The sequence below is a fragment of the Corvus hawaiiensis genome, chromosome 6, assembly GCF_020740725.1.
Source record: "Corvus hawaiiensis isolate bCorHaw1 chromosome 6, bCorHaw1.pri.cur, whole genome shotgun sequence".
Lineage (NCBI taxonomy): Eukaryota > Metazoa > Chordata > Aves > Passeriformes > Corvidae > Corvus > Corvus hawaiiensis.
Window position 1 is genome coordinate 22,573,754 of NC_063218.1, and position 22,552 is coordinate 22,596,305.

The window sequence follows — 22,552 nt, forward strand, 5'->3', positions numbered from 1 at the left end:
CAAGATACAATCCTGTGCCATGTGCTCTAGGATGACTCTGCTTGAGCAAGGAGGTTGGACCAGATGACCCACTGTGGTCCCTTTCAACTCTACCCATCCTGTGATTTTGTGATTCTGAGCTTTTTATGATCTCTACAAATTTCCCCTCATAACTGCTCTTCACTCCTCTTAGTGTATTTTACATCTAACCTGGCAGAGTTGAGCTTTTCCTCATTTGTGAACAGTCTGACTTTTTAAAGGATGTCTTCTTGCTTCTAATAATCTCCTTTAATCTGCTCTTTAGTGTGCTGGCTTTCCCTGTAGTCTTTCTCACTTATTTTTTGATGAGCAATATACATTTGCCTAGAGCATCTGGTACAGAGCCTTTAAACTGGCCTCCTGCCACCTGCAAGGATTTTGCCTCTTTTGGTTCTTTCCTGCCTCAATTTTTAAATAAGTCATGACATTTGTTCATAGTCATACCAGTGACTGATGTTTGAGCTTTTTCTGCCAAAAAAGAAAGGGGCAGCAAAATGTGTCCATCTGTGTTTGTTTCCAGCAAAGCCTAGTGTGGTAGAGAGAAACAGAAGACTACTTTAAAGCCCCATGATGCTGACAGAGGAGGAAATGTGGTGTGGGAGACTTTGTCCTGAGGGGTGGGAAAGGTCCTTGCAGGCATGCAGCAAGGCTCTGGCCATGCATCCAACTAGATTCCCACAGCTGCAAGGACAGCCGTGCAGCTGTGAGACGGTTGCCCTGACAGGGGCATCCCTCCAAACTGCCATTCAAAATAGATGCCTCAAAGAACCCAGGACAAAAAGCCCTGAATTCCCCACTGCTAAAGGATGTTGAGCACGAGATTTAATTTCTCCCATTTAACTTCTGACCCGGGTTTCTGATGAAGAACAGGACAGGCTAGGCCAGGATGAGCCCAGCCCAGGTTCCCACTGCCACAGCCACCGGCACTCACCACATCCTTGTTGTCGGCATCCAGCGGGCTGCTCTCTGACGGGGACTTCTCCTTCTCACTCTGCTCTCCATAGAAAAGCGACGTCAGGCTTTGCAGTGAGGGGACGAGTGGATGGGTGAGGCAGAAGAGAAGCAGCAGACAGGAGAGGATAAGCACCCTTGGAGAAGTCTCTCCTAGGAGAGCAGCCCAGAAAATGCCTCCCCCCTCCCTGCATCCTACACTGGGCCTGGAACAGTGATTACTGCTGGGCTTGGGACAAAGGGATTGCATCTTGCTGCCTTTGCACCAACAAGTCTCCCTGGCTTCTCTGTGGCCCTGACCCATGATGGGCTCATGGAGGTGTAGCCTTAGGTCCATTACAAGAGACTGTTGAACCAGGTATTTCTATTCCATTGTTTTCAGATGTCTCAAATGGTTTTACAGTAAAAAAGGAAAGTAATCATTCCTTTTAAGGAATTGCACTTTAAGTCTTGATTGCCCTTTGATCTCACTGGTAAAGGGAAACATCACGTATTCATTGCCAGACAGCTCCAGAGTCAGAGGCCAAGAGGAGCTGGAGAGGGGAGGAGGCAGGAGAAGGACTTAACAGAGCTTGCTCTTGTGGGCTGCCCAGCCTTGCACTGACCCCTCCTGTGTGCACCTGCCTGTGCAATGAAAGATGCTTTGTTGCCCAAGGTGAGCTGTGCTCTGGCAGACAGGCTGTTCCGGGCAGAACAGCCCACCTGGAAATATGGTCTGGGCTCCCTTTTTACCAGAACACTGCTTATTTTTGTGGAATTCTGCACCTAGCCCAAATGATGGGCCAGGCAAGTTGCTGTGGTGACATGAGGAACAGTCTTATTGCTGTGTGTCTCCCTCTGCCCCCTCCACCAGCCAGTCCTGCTCATCCCAAGAGACTGGCAGGAGAAGAGGCAGTGGCGCAGTCCCCACTCAAAAGCAGCTCTTTTGGCCTTTGTCCTTCCCAGAACAGTGCCCTCAATGGCACCAAGAGCACTGTCACCAAATGGTAGAGGGGATGAAAGCTGGCCTGGGCTTTCCCTCTCCCTGCCACAGATGGTGGCTGTGTCTCCATGGGAAAAGGGGGCACCAGGCCATTGCCAGTGGGAAGAACGGATAGCGACACCTGCTGAACTTCTCTGTGTGTCACCCCACAGTGTTGGCCTTCCTTCCAGCCCTCTTGAAGAGAATGGAGCCACCACCTGCAGCAGCTTTGCATCCTCCTCACCTATCATTGTCCATCAGCAGTGCCAGGCGTCCGTAGTCCCAAGCCGCTTTCCGAAGACATGAGAAGACTAGAAGGAGAAGCTGGAAGAAGAAGAAAGAGGAGTATTTTGCTGCAAGGTCTCACCCCATGGGATCTTCTCATATCCCTCCTTTCTGCTTTCTCACTCATGAGCCCAAGCTCATGCAAAACTCTTGCTCCAAACTGTTCCTGCTCCGCAATCTCACCACTGCTGCCCAAGTGTCCTTGGCTGCCCACCATGATGAGGGCAAAGCCCTTGGACTTCTGTACTCATCCCTGTTCCCCAGTCAGCCAGGTGCACCAGTGCACAGGCTGAACTTGCGTGTGGCTGTCAGTGCATGTGGGGGCTGCAGAACCCTTAGAAATGGCACCCTCCTGGCCCTCACCAGCCAGAGGGTGAAGTTGATGGCGAGCACGGTGGGCACACCACCAAATGGCAGCCCCTCCAGGACGGTGCTGCGGGAGCGGGCGCTGAAGCACTGCTCCTCCGTGCTGTTCACTGGAGCATCCAGGAAGATGAGCACATCCAGCGAGGTGAGGCCGGCACCATCAGGTGCTGGCTCCATCGAGTATGTGCTCTCCATCAGTGCCGGCGTGGGGTCTCACCCTGCAACACAGAGGCAGGGGTGTGGATGGAGAAGCCATTGCTTGAAAAGAGGCCATGGCTCTTCCAGGTCTCTTCCATCAAGGTCTGAGGAGCTCACTAAGGGTAGGGAGGGGAGAGGACTGGCTGGTGACCTCGGAGCTTCCCCAGTCCCAGTCTCTCTCAGGGAGAGGTTGTTGGACACAGAGGCGTTGCTGAAGAAATCTCACAGCTACTTCCTGCCCTTTCTCCACCCCATTAAACCCCACGCTATTTGGTTGTCTCTGTCATACCTGAGACAGGTCTCTCACCACCTCTGCTCCTCAGTCCTGGAAGCTGGGTTGAGCCATGGCCACTCTGATGTGCTCAGCAGGCAGGAATGAGAAGCTGAAGCATTTGTTTGAATTTCTGAAAAAAACAGCAATGATGATATTGACAACTGGGCTGCTGGGGCTGCACTCGCTTCTCTCCCCACAGCCAGATATCTACTGCCTATGGAATATCCCTAAGCCTGATGTCTTCCTCCAGCATCAAGATCTGTGTGACTCAGGAGTTAGAGGACTTCCCTTTCATCGTTCCACCTGCTTTCCAATTGCTTTCCAAGATATCTTGATCTCTTCAGAAGAGTCAGCTTCTCAAAACCCTAAATGCCAGGCTTCCCACCACCTTCCCCAGGAGCTGATACCATAGGTTACAGTCCCCACTGGCAGGAGACACTTAAAGGCCATTAATGGCCAAGACAGCGGCTTGTTTCCATAACCTTTCCTACCACCATGCTTTAGATAGGAGTGGATCCTCTCCAAGCCTGCAGTGCCTGGGGCACCTGGGAATGACCACTCTACAGCATGGTTTTCACTCATGGGGATGCCACAGGACAGTGCCAAACAGCTGCTGCACTCACCATACAAAGATGAGGAGAGGGAACCAGCACAGCAAACACTAACTAATATGGGGTGGGAACAAGTGGGCCAGAGTCTCTTGTCCTCATGTACCTGTCCTGCCTCTGAGCCTTGGAGTGACCCTCCAACACCTTTTAACCACCTTTTTGCTTCTGGTGCCTGGAGAGCTGCATGGCCTTCAGAGAACAGCTATGTCTGTGGTGAGACCACACAGTCTTTGGAGGCCTTGAGCAGCCAAATATAATTTTGAAGCTGGCCTGGCCATGAGCAAGGACCTTTATCAGATGACCTCCAAGGGGGCCCTTCCAACCACAATTATTCTATATCTCTATTCTTAGGAACTTGTGCTCCTGACAAGAACATTTTCAGGCCTACCTGAAGTTTATAAGACATGATGGGCACAGTATATTGTGGTCAGTATATTGTGACCAGTGCAAAGGCTAGGTGAAAACTCAAGAGTGGTTTATAACATGTACTCCTGTGAGCTTTGCATCCAAGCCACTGGGCATTCATTCTTCTCCTTGCTTTTTATCTATATTCCAGCCACAACTGAGACCCTGCTATGGCCCCTGCAGTCACCCAGCACCAGGTGATCCCTGCTGGAGGACACTCAAAGCCCACATGAACAGGACGGAGGAAGAGAAGCAGGACCCATGGTTTAATTAAGCAGTGGAGGAGAATGCAAACAAAGACAGATGGGACCTCCAGGGATGTGGAGATGCAAAGTGTTTATGGCTGTTTTTGCCACCAAGAACAAACAGGATCAACTCTTCTTCAACACCAAAGGAAACCTAATTGAGAGGTCCTTGGGGAGCACAGAGACATCACACAGAAAATGACTTGGCTTAGAAAGAGGATATTCCTAAGCTCTACACAGATTTGCTTTTGTTAGGAAACATTTACTTTTTCTATGTCAGTGTGACAGATGGTGGACTACAGCGGCACCTAATTTTATATGCATGGCTGTGGCCTCAGCCTCTCTTTCTTAGAGCTTGCAGTTTGCTGCTTGAGGAGTCCTGTCCTAAAGTCACGAGGCACCCAGACACCCCCATCCCACAGCTGACCAGAATGGGCAGGGCAAGAGTGCTGCTGCAGGAGCTGACATACATTACATGCCTGAGAGACTGACTCTCTTTGACCTCCTCATCCAGGGAAAGAATAAGCTGAAGAGGAGGGAGGTTTTCAAACACAAGAGTTGACAAAAAAAAAAAAAAAAGAAAAACAAAGGAAAAAAAAGAAAAAAATATCTGACAGCCTGGACACTGAGGATTCCCAAGGGATTCTCAACTCAGGCTCTCCAGAGTGTTGAAGAATTTAAGAACTACTCTTGGTGCCTGCAGTTTTCAAATTAAATACACAAAAAAAGATGGTGACTTGCTATTTTCATTTCTGAAGCATAAATTCCATCCCAAAGAAAAATCTTCACTGGAAGCCCAGGAGTGGCTCGGATGATTGGACCAAGGCTATGAGCCCAGAAGAGCCTGAGCCTCACCCCACTGCAGTATTAGGTTGGCATCTGACTACCTGCATAGATGCCTTGAAGGGATGTCAGAAGCTGCTGAGCTACAGGCCCCAGGACATGCAGACACATGGCAGTCCCTCTTCCTGTGCACATGGAGCAACGTCAGCTGAGCCATGGGCTTCCGTGTCTGCTACAGACCTGCCCATGCTGCATCTTCAGCTCTCCTTGGAGGTCCCTATCCATATACACATCCATCTGTCCAGTCTGTGGTGTCTGGAGACATCACTGCCCAAGCTAGGATGGCTGAACATTAGTGAGACTCTCAAAAGAACTGCCAGGTCACTTGAGATATGCTGATACTTCTCCAAAGGGCATCCCAGTAGACTTGGGGCTGATACTTGCACCTGTGTGTGGAGTGATGGATGGGCTGGCAAAGCATCCCTGTAGTGCCCTCAGTCACAGCCTGCCTCCCAGCCATGGCTGGGAGTCCTGTACTGCAAGGGCCAGCATGGTCCCACCAGGATAATGACCCCTGAAAAGGGACCTCCAGAAGAGACCTGTAAGAAGTGAGGGGGCTACTCTGGCAAGCAGCAGCTGTTTGCCCTGGCTTGCCTGCCTCCTGCTTGCCATCAGGCAACCACCCGGGGCCACTAGGACCTCTAGCCGGGGTCTGCTTTTTGCTATGGAAATGCTCTCAATCTGTTCCCCACCATGTGCATGTCTCCCTCTCTCCCCTCCTCCTGTAAGCAGCAGAGCTATTGCCATCTGGCATTTTCAGCTGCTAAATAATTCACTGCCTTTTTGTTAACAAGGAGAGTGTGTCTCTGACCGAGGGAGCTGTTAGACCATCAGCAAATAAACAAGGAGACTCTTAGCAACCTCCAAGTCCCTTCTCAGTCATCACCACTCCACTACCCAGCAGTAAGATCCTGCAGCTTGTTTCTAGGCACCGGCTTCACGCTCGTAGGAGGAACATCCTGTTGGAGGATGGCAGGGTGAGAGGGATTTTCACAGGGATCTGCACAAGTTGTGTTTCTCTATCAAGTGCTTGTTGCTATCCCCTTCTCTCCCGCATCAGATATTTTGCTCCTGGTGGCCAAAAGCAACGGGTTCCTCCTGGAGATGGTGCTAATATCTCCTGCTCCCAGCTCTCCTGCCCAGAAACCTCCCAAAAGCAAGCCTTCACCTTTCCAGCCCATTTCTCTCCACACAGCACTGCTGATACAATGCCGGACTGCACAGAGAAATTTCAGAGTAGAAGATACTTGAAGACCCAGTCCAACTCTGTCCTCTCTCTCTTAAGCACCTCCAACTCCAAAGGAGTCCAAAGGAGCTGTGATATCATGCTCAGGCCTGTAAACACAGCCTTTGCAGCATATCACAGCTCCTCTGAACCTGATCTCAAGCCACTTTCCTGCCTTTTCGCTGGTCCTTTCATTGCCAGATAGCCACAGAAACTCACCTCCAAATACCCAAATCACTACTTTTCTAGGCCATTTGTTCCAGCTAGTCTCACCTTTTATGGTGCTGCTCTCAGAAAAGCTTATGCAAATTATATAGCTGCAGTGTTACCATTAAAATAACTAATGGGAGCAACCAGCTAAAAGTAAGTCATGTATATGTTCTAGCAACAGCATGCAGCAGAAGCAGTGGAGGAGATTTCTGCTCATGTGCACCAAGAACAGCTTAAATGCAGACCTCTAGAACATGTTCAAACTCCCTCTGGTTGGAGAGGCAAGTTTTTTGGCATACAGAATGAGAAATCACAGGGACACTGTAGGTCACACTTAAAGTCATTGTTGAAATGCCCAAGCTAAATTTTCACATCATACAAATGAGAAAATTCAGAATTTTGCAATACTCAGCTGATGGCACTCTGCAGTAGTATCTGAAAGGTTCAACAAAACCCACAGCATCACCAACCCAATTCCTGTTCCCAGCTATGCCACTGCCATTGTGCTTTTCCCAATCTTTAGGGGCCAAAGGAACAAATACTGTTGTGAATAACAGAGCTGGATGGGTACCTTCACCTCCAGAAGGTGTCAGGACAGCTACCCATCAGCTGTGTATGAGGCAGGGCCTCTAGATGCCAGCCACAGGCAGATGTTCCTCAGAGCAGCCACTGTCCAGAGAATTGACAGCAATGCACTAGTCAAGAAACACAGGGGTGGACAGGGCTGCAGGTGGGAAAATGAAGCAATAACATAAAGGCAGAAATTTGAATATATGGTCTATCCATCATAGGTCTTACTTAGAGGAAAGATACTAAAATAGGGTTAGAAAAAAGTCAGAAAACATGTAGGGCAATTCTTTCTCCTCTTTGTGGCCTGTGAATGGACAGTGAATGCATGAGATTTTCCATTGAAACTGATTTGCTGGATAATTTCTATGAAGCATTTTCAGTGCATGTAAGGTTTGCCTTGAATATTCACTGCCCTCTTTGTTTTGTTGATACATCAGCATATGTTTCTTCTCTCCGGTTGGGTGGGCACTAATCCAGAGAATCAGATTTCCAATTAAAGATAAGGCATGTCTTTTATGCGAATGCAATTTTTCATAATTTCTCTTTCCCTTGAAGCATCCTGCCAGCAAACTCATTTGCTAGGGGATTCACGGACAGCTGGAGTAGCAAAACATCAAAACAGTCTTGGGAGCATTGAGATGACTAAGCTGGGTTTCCCAGCATGCCTACATTCATCCAGCCTTAGCATCCCACTCTGGCACAGGTGGGATTACTGACTTTGGCTGGCTAGAGGGCAACCAGGGCATGGGGCTGCTGATGGAGCAGTCTGTGGCCACACAGAACAGCCAGGCTGAGGACCTAGAGTTAGAAAACAAGCATCTATGCTACTTGACTGCTTCAACATCCTTCTTCCATCACAAAGTCATCTATGCTACTTGACTGCTTCAACATCCTTCTTCCATCACAAAGTCATGGCCAGGCTGTGGAAGGGAAAAACAAGGACGCTGTAACAGGGAGATCAGGTTCATGCCCTGGTGGTGTGCACAGGACCAGGCAGGCAGGCAAACCTCCAGCATCCCACCCTGCAGGACTGCAGTGACTGACTTTGCAGGACTGCAGTGACAGGGAGGGCAGGAAACCTGAGCCACTGCCACTTACTCAGCAGGGCTAACCAAGTACCTCAGGATGGGAAAAGGCTCAGCAGCAGCCTGCACTGAGCTCAACACACCCCCCGGCAGTTTTGGCACCACAGGGCATGGTGACCTCTCCATTCCTGTAACTTGGTGCGTGGGAGAACAGGCACACCATGGGCCATATCTATCCCCAAGGGGTATGAGCACAGAGGGGATGGGACCACAGACACAGCCCTCCAAAACCCCACAGAGGTCCAAGGCACTCCTCCCTGGCTCTCCCTTCAACCTTCCCTCTTAAGATTAATGGCCTCCAGGTCCAAAAAGCAAAGAGAGATTCTGGCTGCTCATGGTCGGTGAGGTGAGCACCTGTGGGGCAGCAGCATCCCTGGGCAGGGCTCATTGACACCGGTGTGAATGCTGTGCCCACACCCTGTCAGGGTGCGAGACAGACAACCCACCAGCAGAAGACCCCATCCTATCACCAGCAGGATATGGGACATGCACCAGCCTGTTCTGTTAGCCTCTTGCAAATCAGATGCATCTTTCAAACAAGGAGGACCATACCACAAGCAGCAACATGTCTTGTGGGCTATGGAGGATGGCATTAGTAAGGGTTGGAGGCAAAGGACCACTCTGCAGCAACAGATGACTCCTAACAGGTACAAAACACCTGCTCAAATACTACTTTTGTCATTGCCAATGAAGATATGATCACTCGGAGAGGTCAGAAGGACTCATATTTCATTGATTCTACTCCATTTCACACCCACACCCACCACTTAATGAGAAAACAAATGTGAGTGCATGACTGCGTAATATAAACCTGCTTAAAAGTGGATAAACTTCATCTTCCCTACCAGTAAGCTCTGGCACTGCTCTCTCACTGAGGAGTACGAAGCCAGGCTCACTGCCAGCCAGGGCAGGGAGGCTGGGGAAAGAGCCAACTCATGAGCCCACCCAGGCATGCAAACCCCACAGTGAGGTCCTTCCCCTCAGCGGTGAGTTTGCCTTTGGCACTGCTGCTCCTCCCCCAGTGCTTCATCATTCCCAACCTGCCCTGCCACACTGTTCGTCTAAATAATGTAACCCACTAGGAGGCTGAGACTGACCCCGTTTTGGGGAGCTAAGCAAGTTTTTCTGCACTTAGGATTGGCAGGTTGCCACTACCTTCAGGAAACCCTGTGCAGGGTCATGCTGCCCCAGGGACTCACCTGAAACCAGTACAAACCCCTCCCCTGCTATGTGTTCCTGTGGTGGCTGTCACATCACTCACAGCTCTCTGCCCTCCCCTTCTTCCCCAGAACCACCATGCAGGGTGGGTTTTTGGCACTTGGGCAGACTAAGTTCCATGAAGTTTTTGAACGAGAAGGTATCCCAATCCCCAGCCTCTACTGGGACTCTCTGCAGGACAATGGTTGTGGCTTTCCAAACAGCCACCTGCATAGGCCCCTTCTCCTGCAGGGATGCTGTGGACTGAGCAGGCCAACACTGACTTGCTGCAGTGCTCCTTGGCAGAATAAAGCCAAACCCCAGGCAACCAAGAGCAAACAGTGCTTACAGTGAGACCTACAGCCAGGGAGATTTGTTTGGGCCAGTGTGTGTGGGAGATGCTGTGCACAGAGCAGCTCTTCTCCAGCGCCTCCTCCACACATGTGCGAGCCAGTGGCTGCTGAAGCCAGCGCACTGAGATTGGGAAGGAAGAATCGGAGCGGAGTTTATTTATTCCACCCCCAGCCATTTTTGCCACATTTGACTAAGCTGCCAGTGCAGGTTGGCTCTAACCCGTATTTGGTTTGCATTTCACTCTCCTGCTGTGCACACAGCCCGCCACAGAACATTTTGTGTGTGCAATGCACCAAGCAAACATGAGCTAATGGGGCTGCAAGCTCCCCAGAGCATCATGCACCCTTGTCCTCTGATAAAACTTAAATCAACATTCTTCAGCACAAAGGATTACCTGGACCAGACCCAGCCCACACAGAGAGCAGGGCACTGCTGGGCTGCTGGTAGGTGATGGCTGGGAGCAGGGAGATGGGAAAGGGGCCTTATAATAAAGATGGGAACAGACTTTTCAATACACCTCGTAGCGACAGGGTTTCAAACTAAAAGAGGATAGATTCAGACTAGATATAAGAAAGAAATTTTCTAAGTTGAGGATGGTGGAACACTGGCACAAGTTGCCCACATAGGTGGCAGATGCCCCATCCCTGGAAACATTCAAGGTCAGGTTGGACAGTGCTGTGGGCAACCTGGTCAGGTTGAAGATGTTCATGCTTACTGCATGAACATAGGCATTGGACTAGAAGACATTCAAAAGTCCTTTTCAACCCAAACTTTTGTATGATACTATGACAAAGCCAGGGTTGACTTCAGGGAATGGGGAGCTCACACATGGGAAAGGGAAAGGGTATCACGCTGGGGTTCTCAGTTAACCTATACACATGCATACACACGTCCATTCAGAAAAGCAGTATTTCAGGAAAACAGTAAAGAGACATCGTGGTACCACCAGATTCCTGCTCCAAGCTGGGCTGATGCATGCTGTTCACAGTCCCAGAGGAACCCCTGCACTTGCAATTAATTAATGATGATACATGCAGATGAGAACAACTCCCAGCCCCTGCTGCCTGTGTGACTGAGGTACATGGCAGCAGTTGGCCCTAGGGAAGGGCTTGAACTTCCCTGCAAAGGGTATCTCCAGGTTCCTTATCAGCTGCCAGCTCCAAGCCAGCTCCAGCATGTGCCCCCATGCACAGCCTACTTTACAGAGGCAGCTCCCATTTGGCATTGAAGAGCGAGGAAGGCACATCTCAGCAAGGCTGCAATAGTGGTGGGATGTCAGGCAGTTACAAGCAGATTTGTTCCTCTGCCACCCAGGTTACAGTGCTCACAGAGAGGAGGATTTTAAGGCCTTTGTGAAGGAAAACTGCCACCTCCACTGGGAAAAACACTCCCTTGTGGAAACCTGTACAGAAACCAGGAGTAGCTGTGCCTTGGTCAGGGCCCAGACTGAAGCTGTCACCACAAGTCACAGGCATCTTTCACAATGCCACAAGATGCCAGGTGCATTTTGGTTCCTGGAGATAGGGAACAAGACAGGATGGAAATAGGGAAAAGGCAGCTCTTTCCTCCCCAAGTTCCTTCCACTGTTTGGGGAGTAGGGAGCTGTGGGAGGTAGAAAGGAAGAGTGGGACGTTTATCTGATGCCTTTTATAAAGCCACTTGCTGCAGAGACTGCCAGCCATGGGAGCAGCCAGCATGGCTGGGGTCATCACCTGAGGGAACTCCACCCGAGGGCAGAGGGAAGGAGACTGGCAAGGAGTTGGGTTGTGCATGAGAAGGATGCAGACTGGGAAGCCCAATATTGCAGTGGCTGGGCCAGGCAATACTGGTGGCTTTGCACCCCGGTGTCCTGCCTGGCCAGGACAGCATGACACACCTGGGGATGGCAGGGACCTCACTGTTGAGTTGGTGAAGAAAGCAGGCACATTTCAAGCCCTTGTGCAGCTGCTCTCAGCTGCTGAGCTCCAGCCAGCCCGCCTCACAGCTGATGCCCATCAGCCTGCTGCACAATGTGTAGGGAGCCCACCTCGGTGGGCACCGAGGGCCTGGCACTCGTGCTGCTGGGCACAGCTCTGCTCCATTCCAGCCTGCTGCTGCCTGACAGGGAGCTGGGAGCACCCTCCCACCAAGCACCCTCATCCCACAGCTTCCTAGGGGCCACTGGGCAGTGTTACGGTTATCCTGTTGATCCCCTTCGCCTGGGTTCAGACATGGTCCTCCACACTGTTCTGGGGTATGCCTTGGTGCCTGGCTGCCACCAGCCTCTCCACCCTTCACTTCTCCCCATCTTCAAGCAGTCACAACATCCTCCACAGCTGACTCTGCTGCAGAAGCAAAGAAACACTCCTGCCCTGCCCAGCTCCCCTCTCTGCAAGCACAGAAACTTCTTCCTGAGAGCAGTGGATTACAACACTACATACACATACATACACACACACACAAAATATTATTTTAGTGCATGTAAAATCTAGAGCAGAGCCAGAACATTTCTATTGCCTGTGGTTGGTGCCAAGGGCAGAGTGAGGTTTGGGCTGCAGCAGGAGCCCATGAGCACAACCGCTCACCAATCCTGGCCTTGACAAGGCTTTCCTCCCACCTCTGCCCAGCTTCTGAGCAGATTTGGGTAACACCATATGACTGGGATGAATCACACTGCCCTGGGAGCACGGGAGCTGGCAGCTCAGTGAAGGCTCTGGCACCAGTGGGTTGCACAAGTGGGGATGGCCCCAGCAGTCACTGTTCAGTCACATCCAGCCATGCTAGTTACATCCAGCAGTGCCAGAGGGATTAGCACTCTGCACACCAGTTTGAGTCAATAGTGCATCAAAGGGAAGGGAAAGCTTTTGATGGTGCACACCATGCAGGGCAATCTTGGCAATGCTATTCACCAGGGAAGTGGAGGGAGCGGGTAGTCACTCTCCCCCGGTCGCTGAGGCACACATCCAGTTGTCTCTGCAGCCCACACAGCTTTTGGGGGGGATGAGAGGAAAGCTGCTGCTTCAGCCAGGAAGGAAGATAGCTCTCCCAGGCACATGTGGAGTTGCAGACAAGTGGCTCTGCAAAGCATGACTGTTTCGACCTCCTTCTAGTGAGACAGGTGCGCATGTATGGTGACAAGACTTGTCCCCATCGTTTGCATCACCCCCAGGAATTCCCCTGCCCACAACACCTGAGCACAGCTACAGCCATGTACCTGCTGCAGGGCACAGGAGAGCCAAGCAGAGCAGAGCAGGCAGCCCATCACACCCACCAGCCTGCTCTCATCTCCTCCATGGTAAGGATCTGGGGAGTCAAATGGCCCTGGAGCACCAGAGATAAGAAGGAAATCATAGGACTTTTGGGACAAGAAGTGGGGTTCATGATCCCCCCAATACACACCTATCACAGGCGGGTGGCCCAGCACAGGGGATGAATGGGACATAGATGGTCAGCAAACAGACTCTTGTGCCAGTGCTGCAGGCTGGCACTGCCTGCACCCACTGCGCTGCTGTCCTGCCCTGCTCTGGCTATACCCACTGGCCAGCAGCTGCCCACACCAGCGCAAGGGGTGTTGGGAGTGACGGATGCGATGGAGAAAAACACAAGAAATGTTTTTCTTCCCTTTAGGCAGAGAAGGAAGTGTCACATCTGGACATGTACAGCAGCCAGGCTGGGAAAGGGACAAGGCATTGGGAGAAGAGAAGCCGTGGGCTGGGAGGCACAGCATCGCCCAGAGGATGTGAGACAGATGGCAGATTTGGCAGTGGGGTGGTCACAGAGCGACCTGCAAACTTTTTCTGCTGCAAGAGCACACAACACAACACTGCACAGGGGCTGCCAGCCCAGCCTGGCATGTTTGCTGGGGGGTTGCATCCTTTCAAACATGCTGCATCCAAAAGGCAGCATCAGAGATGCTTCATGCGCAATTCAGCCTTGGAAAAAGGCTGTCTAGGATCAGGGAGAAAATCAGAGGGAAGGCAGAGAGATTGTCCCTGGCTTCTCTTCACAAGCCTACCTTCCCTACATAAAGGGCCACACAGCCAGGCTGGTGCTCAGGGAAGGGCTGGCAGCCCCTGAGCTGATTTGCCCACTCCGCCAGCAGCACAGGGTCCCCAGGCAGCCACCCGCTGAGCTCCACATAAACACTGCTCACATGGAACAGGTAAGAATGGGAAATTAAACATGAGGGACTGCAGGAGATGGCTGCAAAAGGAACCTCCCCAAGTTCATGACTCCTCGTTCTTCCAGGGTGGTTTGGGCATAGTAGAGCCAGCACTAGGAATATAGCTGGCTGAAGAGATTTGGGGACCCAATGTCAGCAGGATGGTATATCTGTCTCTGATCCTCCTACCTGGCAGTGATCAGTGTCGCAGCAAGAACCACTGCAAGCATCTCCACAGCCCAGCAGCTATTGAGGCCCTGCCACAATTAGCAGGAATCAGACAGGCTCTATGTCCATTTTGGAAGAGATGTTTGGGGATGCGGCATTGATATGGAGTTGTCTGGGGAGTGGCTGGGTATCCTTGCCGAGTCCCAGACAAGGCTCCTGCTTTATCCCTGGCTTTGGATAGGCTGTTCTCCCTGCCTGCATCCCCACCCAGCAGATCCCAACTTGCCACCGTGTACTGTGGCTCTGCACTGAGCACCCCAAGAACCTGATCCCATATTTGACCTCTGCAGCACGAGCAAGGCATTTAGTAAATGAGTGAGGGTCTTCACCTCCTCATCCACTATCTGACTGATGTAAGGGGCAGTTTGGTGCTCACTGTGCTGCACAGCTGCCGTCCCTGCTCTGAGAAGCATGTCTCCACCTGGAAACACTGCCAGCCAGTTTGGGAAAATGCAAGGTACGAATGCATGAGACATCAGCACAGCTGCCACCTCCCAGACTGACTCCCTGGGGCAACCAGCACTGCCAGTAAAGCATGGACACATCCCACAGCGAAATACCCCTCAGCTTCACTATTGCCAGTAGCACACCTGCACTCACTAGAGACAAAAATCTGTGCAACCACAGATACTATGGAGGTTCTGGCTCATCCCACCATCCTTGTACCAACCACAGCCCTGGGAGGGTGAGCAGAGCTCTGAACAGGCAGCCCAGAGCGGTGGGCATCAACATTTAAGTTGAATTCCCATTCATGAAGCTGAATTCCCAGTGTTGCTTCTTCCCTGGGGATACACTGATACCTGCAGGACACACACAGAGCCTCCAAACTCTGCCCAGCTGCTTTCCATGCTTCTCCTGGCAGCACAGCTGTGTCATGGGGCACACGAATGTCATGTTGGAGGGAGGGGACCAAGCAGTAACAAAAGCCAGGTGTGAAGAGCCACAGGAGGACACTGGAAAGGCTCCTCCTAATGCTCACCATGTCATGGAGAAACCCAGTGCTAAATGAGCTGCAGGACCAGACTGAACCCGAGAGCTCCAACAGTGCTGCTGCTGCTGTGCAGAGCACCAGGCTGGCCACGCACAGGGCATGGCCACAAAACCCAGCTCCCCAGCTTAGCTCTGCTCAGTCAGGGGGAGAGATACCTGCTGACACAAACACTCTCCCTGCTTTCTACCTCTCAAACAAGGTGAGCTGTGAGGAACTGAGAGCTTTCCCCAGCGTGTTCAGGGAGCACACAACCAGCCTGCAGCACTGAGAGCAGGCCTGGAGCCGAGGGTCGGCAGGGTCCCATCAAATGCCTGTGCAGCTCTTCTCCTGCCCCAGGGGATGGGGAGGACACAGCACTGGCATGGAGGGCTCCCGTGGGCACCTGGGGAGTTAGATGGATACCCTGAGTATTGCTCAAAGCTTGGACTTTTTAAGGCTACACATATAACAGAAATTTATGCTGCCTCCAGGATATTTTCCACAAAACAAAACCAAAAATAAACAAACCCCAAAACAACAACAACAACAACAAAACAACAAAAAAAACCAAAACAAAACCCCCAAAAATCTCCTCAAAACCCCCCAAAACCAAAATAACCCTCCAAAGCCCCCAAAAAACAAAAAAACAAGGCCCAAAGAAATATGGAGTGAAATCTCTTCTCTGCTGAAACAAACTGCAACATGCCTTTTAAGAGGGCTGGAATTCACCTTCTCATTATGGAGGGAAAGAAACCTCCGAAGTTTACCTCTGTGCAGGGACTGACCAAATAAGCAGCTGGTCCTTCAGATGTAGCTGCCGGGATGAAGGAATCCTGAAACCTGGAGCACGCACAAAGCTATAGTCATCACAGTGTATGTATGTACCCAAGACAAGACTTAGGGCATGGTCATAGTTTCTCTAAGTTCAGTTACTAAAATTTTCCACAGCTAGCTTTTTCCAGCCCAATGTGTAGGATATCAGAGGACTGTATTTGCAAAGACATCAATCCTCTGACTCCTGAAATGACTGAACAAAACATGAAAGTCTTTAAAACGCACAATTCTCAGGAGGTTACACAGCCACTACCACAATTATTTCCTTTGTTTAGCCTTTCTTTGTTTTTAAAGAAGGAAAAATTTGATGAAACTTCATGAAAGAAAACATAAGAAATTAAAAACTTGGGTAAAAGAAAATTAAGCTTGATGAAAACCTCCCAACAGAAAAATCAAATGAAACTGCTTGATGAGAAGATTAGCAGCAGTAATATGAAAGGAAAAAGCAATAAAGAGGACTTGGAACCAGAACAAATAAAAGAATTATGATTCTTGGAAACATACACCTGACTGAAAAGCAATCAGATTTTGTCTGAACTAAAAACTTTTTAAATTAAAGACAGCAAATTTAAAATTAGAAGTTCTTAAAACCTACATGCTAAGACCCCAGATGTCTCTCATCAGTGAAAAGTAAGTCACTGGAAATTCATGCAGTATGTCCTTGCTGCCAGATCCACTCAGTGGTTGAGCACCTGGAGCTAAAGCCTTATGAACTGCAAAAGTGGCTCTGACAGCAGCAACCTTTTTTGAAAGTAGAGGGGAAAAAATGTTTCCATTAACTTAGTACACTGATTAGTTTAGTAAAAGTTCTGAAAAATTACTGCAGGTTAATGCAGGAAAGCCTGGTTCCCTTTCAAAGCCTAATGAAGATGAACTGTGAGAGGATAATCTCTACTAGTTCTGAATTCTTAAATGTCAGAAATAATCAGGTTATATCACTGGCTATATTTTGTATCTCCTATAATACAATTCTGTTCCTATGATACAGTATTATAGTAATACAATATAGTATAGCAGTATAGCATTGTTAAATTCATTACATATATAAATAATGTCTTCATACATTTTAAGCAGTTTTATTTAACCAACTAGAAACCACTTTAAAATGCTCACACTCTGCATTTTCAATTGGTCTTAATTTTCCACTGAAATATAGCTGGACCAAATTTATAATAAATAATTAAGTGATATCTAATAAGAAATGCATCACCCACCATTTTTTAATGCAAGAAATATAGACATTGTCTAAAAAACCATATGTTAGCTATAAACTCACTCACTTAGCATAGTGCAGCCTCCTGCTCAGCCCTAAGCCCTACATCATGCTCATCACTGAGAATCAACTTAACTTTAGGAAAAGAGCAGAAGTGTACACGATTAAAAACAGGTACTTAGGTCATGACTTTATGATCATTAATTTAAGTCCTGACTTTAATCCATCCATTCTATTCAGCAGCAGGTCAAGAGCCAAACAAGGCACAGAACAAGTTTACTCTGAAGTCTTTAAAGTTTGGTTCATTTTTCTGTCCTCTTTGCCATTACACTTCCAGGTAGTTGTGCCCTCCCTGAGAAAAGCAGCCCAGAAACACAGTGAACAGGGCACATGCCCAGCCTGGAGCCTGCAAGCCCTGGCAGTCTCCTAGTCTTGTAGAGACCTTCAGAATGCTGCAGACAAAGGGAAGCTAGGCAAACTTCAGCCTGTCGTCATTTCTCTAATGCTGCCTTGGGGATTACCCCACGGTGACTGAATTTGTCAGACAACAGCACAAATAAGCTCAGAAGCATTGAGGCTGAAGGGCTGCCTCCCTTCTCAAAGTAGGGTCAGCTGGAAGAGGTTCCTCAGGACTGTGTCCCAGAAGGTTTTGAATATCTCAAAGTACGAACACTCTGCTCCAAACCACAGCCATGCCAAGAAGACCATCCCAACCAGATTCTCCAGCCAGGTGCGTCCCAAGCCCCATGTTACTAGAGGCTGCCCCAATGCTGGCTGGGATCCTGGCAGCACAGGTGCCTGTGGTCCATGGCCAGCCACTTCCATGCCTCAAGAGTCAGCCCCAGCTTGCCAGCCCTCACACGATCTCAGCACCTCAGCCTGGTGGGGAAGTGTCACCTTAGCGTGGGTCACCTTGCTGCATGGGTAGCGCAGCGAGAGGATTCCTCTGGCAGGGCCACCTTGGCTTGGACAATGCAGAAGCCCCAGACCTTGCCTGAGGATACTACAGGCTCACTTCGGGCAACAGCTGGGAGCCACTCCCCAGCTACATTTCCAGAACTGTTGTTTGCCCTAACTCCTGCACCCCTAGCTCCTCTGAATTTTGGTCTCCCCTTGACCATTCAACACAGCACATTAAGGGGCTCATTGTCTCAATCTCCATCACCTCCTGCCCCAGCTGTCTCCTACCACCAATTCCCAGCTAATAATAAAGCGTTCTTCAGTGAAGCAGGGCCAGAGCCCTTTCCTATCTCTATTAGAGGAACTCAAAATTACATGATGACACATTTTTCCACCTCTCACAAGCTGCCTTTTAGCACTTGGGGGTGCAGCAGAGCCTGTCTTGTTCAGATCCTGCCTTCCTCTCTGTTCACCCACAAATCTGTGGATGACAAGACACAAGACTTTGGTGCTGGGGAGAGGGGAATCAGGTCACCCAAAGTTTTCACGTGCTCCCACTGAACAGGAGCACCGAATCTCTCTGCTCTGGTACTCCATTTTAAACACATCTTTATTTAAGATCAAACTATGACTGCAAGAAGCCCCTCCTTGGTAAAAATGGTAACCCCAGCTTCTCATGGAGACTCTGCTTGGAACTACACAACTGATTCCAGTGTTGAAATGCTTCTATACAGTGGTATTCATTCTCATCAGAGGCTGGACAACATTATGGTAATTTCAATTAGGAAGCCAATTTCTCAGGCAAAGAGGTTTTCTCTGCAGCCCTCAGCATGGCTGCAGTTCTTAAGCCAACACAGCCATCAACCAAGAGAGGGCCATACCAGCTAGGACAGGTAAAGCAGGACAACACTGGGGCTAAGGTAACCATCAAGACAAGTCATAAAAAGCAAACCTGGTGAGGAGGTGTGAGATCAAGCGACAGCTGAACTGCCTGGGAGGTGAGGATGACACAGGGACCACGGCAGCAGGCTGGGAGAGGCAAGCCCATGGCCCCCTCCAAGCTACTCGGAAGAGAGGCCCAGGGGGACCTGCGGTGCCCTTTCTCACCCATTAGCCAGCAACAATAGCGGCCCGGGGGATGGGAAGGGCTGTGCTCCGCTCTCTGTCTGTCCCATTGTTGCTGTAATAGTGTGAGCAAACTGCTGACATTGTCCCCACCTAATAACAATACGTGATCACAGCCTAATTACTAGCCTCAGACACATTTGAAGCAGTAACTTCAAACAAGCTTTCAAAGGATATTTAGGCACCTTCAAGTGCAGGTAGATGCCAAGCGGGATCTTTTAAAGTTCTAAGTCCTCTTGTGTTTGAGTATGACAGCTGGTTAGGGACTGAATGTGTTCAAGCCACAGCCGAAGGAAATTAGGACTGGAGCTGCTTCTCCAGTCCTGAAATAATCTCAAAACAAACTTGCTTTTGCTCTGAGCACAGTGCATCAGCAATGCAATGTTTTCTTCAAACTTAGGGCTAAGTACACAAAATATATTTACAGCAACTAAAGTAAGAAACACAGGAGTGACAACAGTAGAAGGCTTTGGTGTTTGTAGGACTCGTGGAGGAGCCAGCACTTGCACAGCACACTGATGTTTGCCTAGGAGTTTAGGTGATTGATTAGTTTAATATCAATTCAATTCACTTGTGGGTGTTAGAAACGTTTCTCCCTCTTCTTGCTGCTTTTGGAAAGTCCTCGAAGTCTCTTAAGATGAGACTATTTCCTGCAAGAAATATTTTAAAGCAGAAACACTCATCCTTTTACAATTCTGCAGATGCAGGCTCTGAAGCTGTGCTGAAATCTGCCTTATGTTCCCGTGGGCCAGAAGTCTCTGCATGGAAGGAAAACAGTATTTACCTGCGAGGGCCTACGCACACCCCTGATCAGCACCCCCAGCAAGCACCGCTATTTCTGTCCTTCACAGGACCACCCTATGCTTACCATTGTCAGCAGCCACCAAACCAGAGATGAAATAGTTAACCTCAGGGAAAGCTTTGAAGAGGAGAGTAGTTACAAAGCAATTCAAACGTTATCTTAAAAAAAAAAAAAAAAACGAAGACCTGAAAGGCATTGGAATGGAGTTTCAGGAGCCAGGATGGAGCCATGGGAAGAAGGCAGAGGTTTCAGCTCACAGGGTAGCCAGAAAAGCCCATATGTGCTATGGAGTCAGAGGCCGCAGGGGTGCTGGTGGCCTCCCTGTTTTTATTTATTACTTATTTGTTTGCCAGTGGCTGTTTGCCAGGATACTTTAGACAAATCCTTCCTGAAGGAGCTGCTTCTGCTTCCCTCTCCATCTGTTGCCCAGCCTTGACCACCACTTTGCAGGGCAGCAGGGAAGGCAGCGAGGCCAAGGCTCTGGTCTGGTACCAGAATCACTCTTTCTGCTTCCTATTTTTTCCACTTTCTCCCCTCTCCCCGCTGAACAAATACTGCAAACCACTACAACAGCACCTTTTCTCCCAAATGGCATATTTTGTTGTCTCTCTTCTGCTCAGACAGGCAGCCTGACTGGTTATACAGAACTGTAAATCTCCAACATGGGGCAAAGTGCTTTCTCATACCTTGTTTCCCCACCCAGTTTTCCCTCCACACCCTGCTTTCCCCTGAACTCTCTGAAAGGGGAGAAGGCTGGCATGTACATCAGTCCTGGAGATGGTGGCTAAACAGTTAAAAGGAAAAAGATGTTCATGCAGAAACAACATCTGTCAGCCAGACAAAGGTCTCTCTCTCTCTCTCTCTTTCTCCTGGGTAACACTCCTGTTCAGGAGGTTTCTGAATAGCAAACCCACTGTGCAGTACTGCTGCTGCTAGTAAGGATGGGGAAGCAAACAAGGGAGAAGGCAGGGCCTTCATCCATGGACAAATCTGGATGAAGTTGTAAACTGACGGAGAGCAGCTTGGCCAGAGCATTAGATCACCCTGACCTACCAGCCCTCTCAAAATCATCACTATAACGAAACTGGAGGGAGAAATGGGGAGAAGTTCCCCCTCCTCTCCCCTGCCAGCACAAAGCATATCTAACACCGTCAGGTGTAGCTCCCAGAAGGACGATTCTGTGGCCAGGATGACGTGAGGACTGAGCACAAGCCATGACATGACACAGCGGTGGGGTGACATTTTATCTCGCATCACAGGCCAGTGGCGCAGGCCAGTGCATGTGCACTGGGAGATGATACTGAGGGGCTGGGGCTCACTCCCTGCTTCTGCCACCAACTTGTTCCAGCAGCCCTGGGAAGCCCCTGTGCCTTGCTGGGCCTCAGCCGCCCATCAGACAGGCAGACACAAGCATTACTTACAAACACTTTGGTACACGGTCCAAGATGAAGGCGGGCAAACAGTGTCTAAACAGAGCCAAGTAACCCAGAAATCTCCCACAACACCGACCCAAACCCGTCCCTGCCTCCCGGACCCGCGGGACGGCCCTGGCGAGCTGTCCCGGGGCTGCTCGAGGAGATGCCGGCTTACCCGCCCGGTGAGCATCCCCCGCCGCAGTCGCGCCCGGCAGGCGCAGCTCGGCGTGGGCGCGCCGGGGTCAGTCCCACCCACGCTTCCTCCCCATCCCAACCACCGCACCGCCAGGTCGTGCCCCCGGGTCCGTCCTGCACCCCAGGGGCGCCCCAGTCCCCACTCGCTGGAGCCCCGCTGCCCGCCGGGCCCCCAGCCCGCTGCCGCGCCCGCCAAGCCCCACAGCCCGGACCGCGGCTCCCGTCCCGCACTGACCTGCTGGGGGGTCCGCTCGCTCCGGGCCCTGCTCCCGCCGCCTCCCTCCTCCCCTCCCCGCGGTCGCCTCGGGCTGCCCGGCACCGGCCCGGGCCCGGCACCGGCAGGGGAAGGGGCCGGGGCCGCCGCCGCCCCGCCCCCCGCCCGCCCCGCTGCGGCGGAGAGGCCGCGGTCCGCGGGCTGCGGTGTTCGGGCTGCTCCCCCCGCCTCACCGGTGCTGGGCCCCGGGGCCTGCGCCGCCGGAGCTCCGGGCCCCGCGTGGGGAGCCGCAGCCGCCTCCCGGCCCGAGCCGGGGTCGGGCAGCCCCCGCCGCTCTGCCTACCGTGCGCCCCGTGGCATCCGTGCGGGGAGGAGGCGGCGAGGCGGCGGCCCCGGCGCTCGGAGCGGGGAGCGGGCGGGGAGCTGCCGGCAGAACGCCTGGGTGCGGGGTCTGCGCGTCTCAGGCTATTTCTGGGTGTGAGGCTGTGCCCGCCTCATCCGCCGCTCCGAGCAGCTTCCGCGGCGCTCGGGCTCCTCGGGATGGCTGCCCGGCGTGTGCCCCGGGGGCGAGCGGAACGGGCCTCCGGGGCCATCAGCCGCTGCGGTGGGGCGCGCGGGGTAGGGTAGTGGTAGGGGCAGGGGGGTGGGTACATCTGAGACCTCAACACCGTTTGCAAAACCTCTCCCCTTGATGAAGCATCGCTCAGCTGCTTGGCAGGG

At 51.1% G+C, this 22,552-nt stretch overlaps 1 protein-coding gene across 4 annotated transcripts in view; it reads right to left on the minus strand.

Annotated features, from left to right (window-relative positions):
* The window catches only part of TMEM63C (transmembrane protein 63C), a 34,268-nt gene extending 11,936 nt beyond the window's left edge, over positions 1-22,332 (minus strand). Inside the window, exons 1-6 of one of the 4 annotated variants that reach the window (XM_048305467.1) lie at positions 16,564-16,685; positions 15,902-15,974; positions 3,069-3,183; positions 2,579-2,799; positions 2,175-2,254; positions 950-1,037 (exon numbers count right to left, since the gene is read on the minus strand). In XM_048305467.1, the coding sequence (XP_048161424.1) occupies positions 950-1,037; positions 2,175-2,254; positions 2,579-2,776 (366 nt within the window). In that variant the 5' untranslated portion in view covers positions 2,777-2,799; positions 3,069-3,183; positions 15,902-15,974; positions 16,564-16,685. Of the gene's footprint in view, positions 1-949; positions 1,038-2,174; positions 2,255-2,578; positions 2,800-3,068; positions 3,184-15,901; positions 15,975-16,563; positions 16,686-21,853; positions 21,959-22,175 lie in introns of those variants that run through there. The other 3 variants (XM_048305465.1, XM_048305466.1, XM_048305468.1) reach the window with 3 other exon arrangements.
* Between the last annotated feature and the right edge of the window lie 220 nt (positions 22,333-22,552).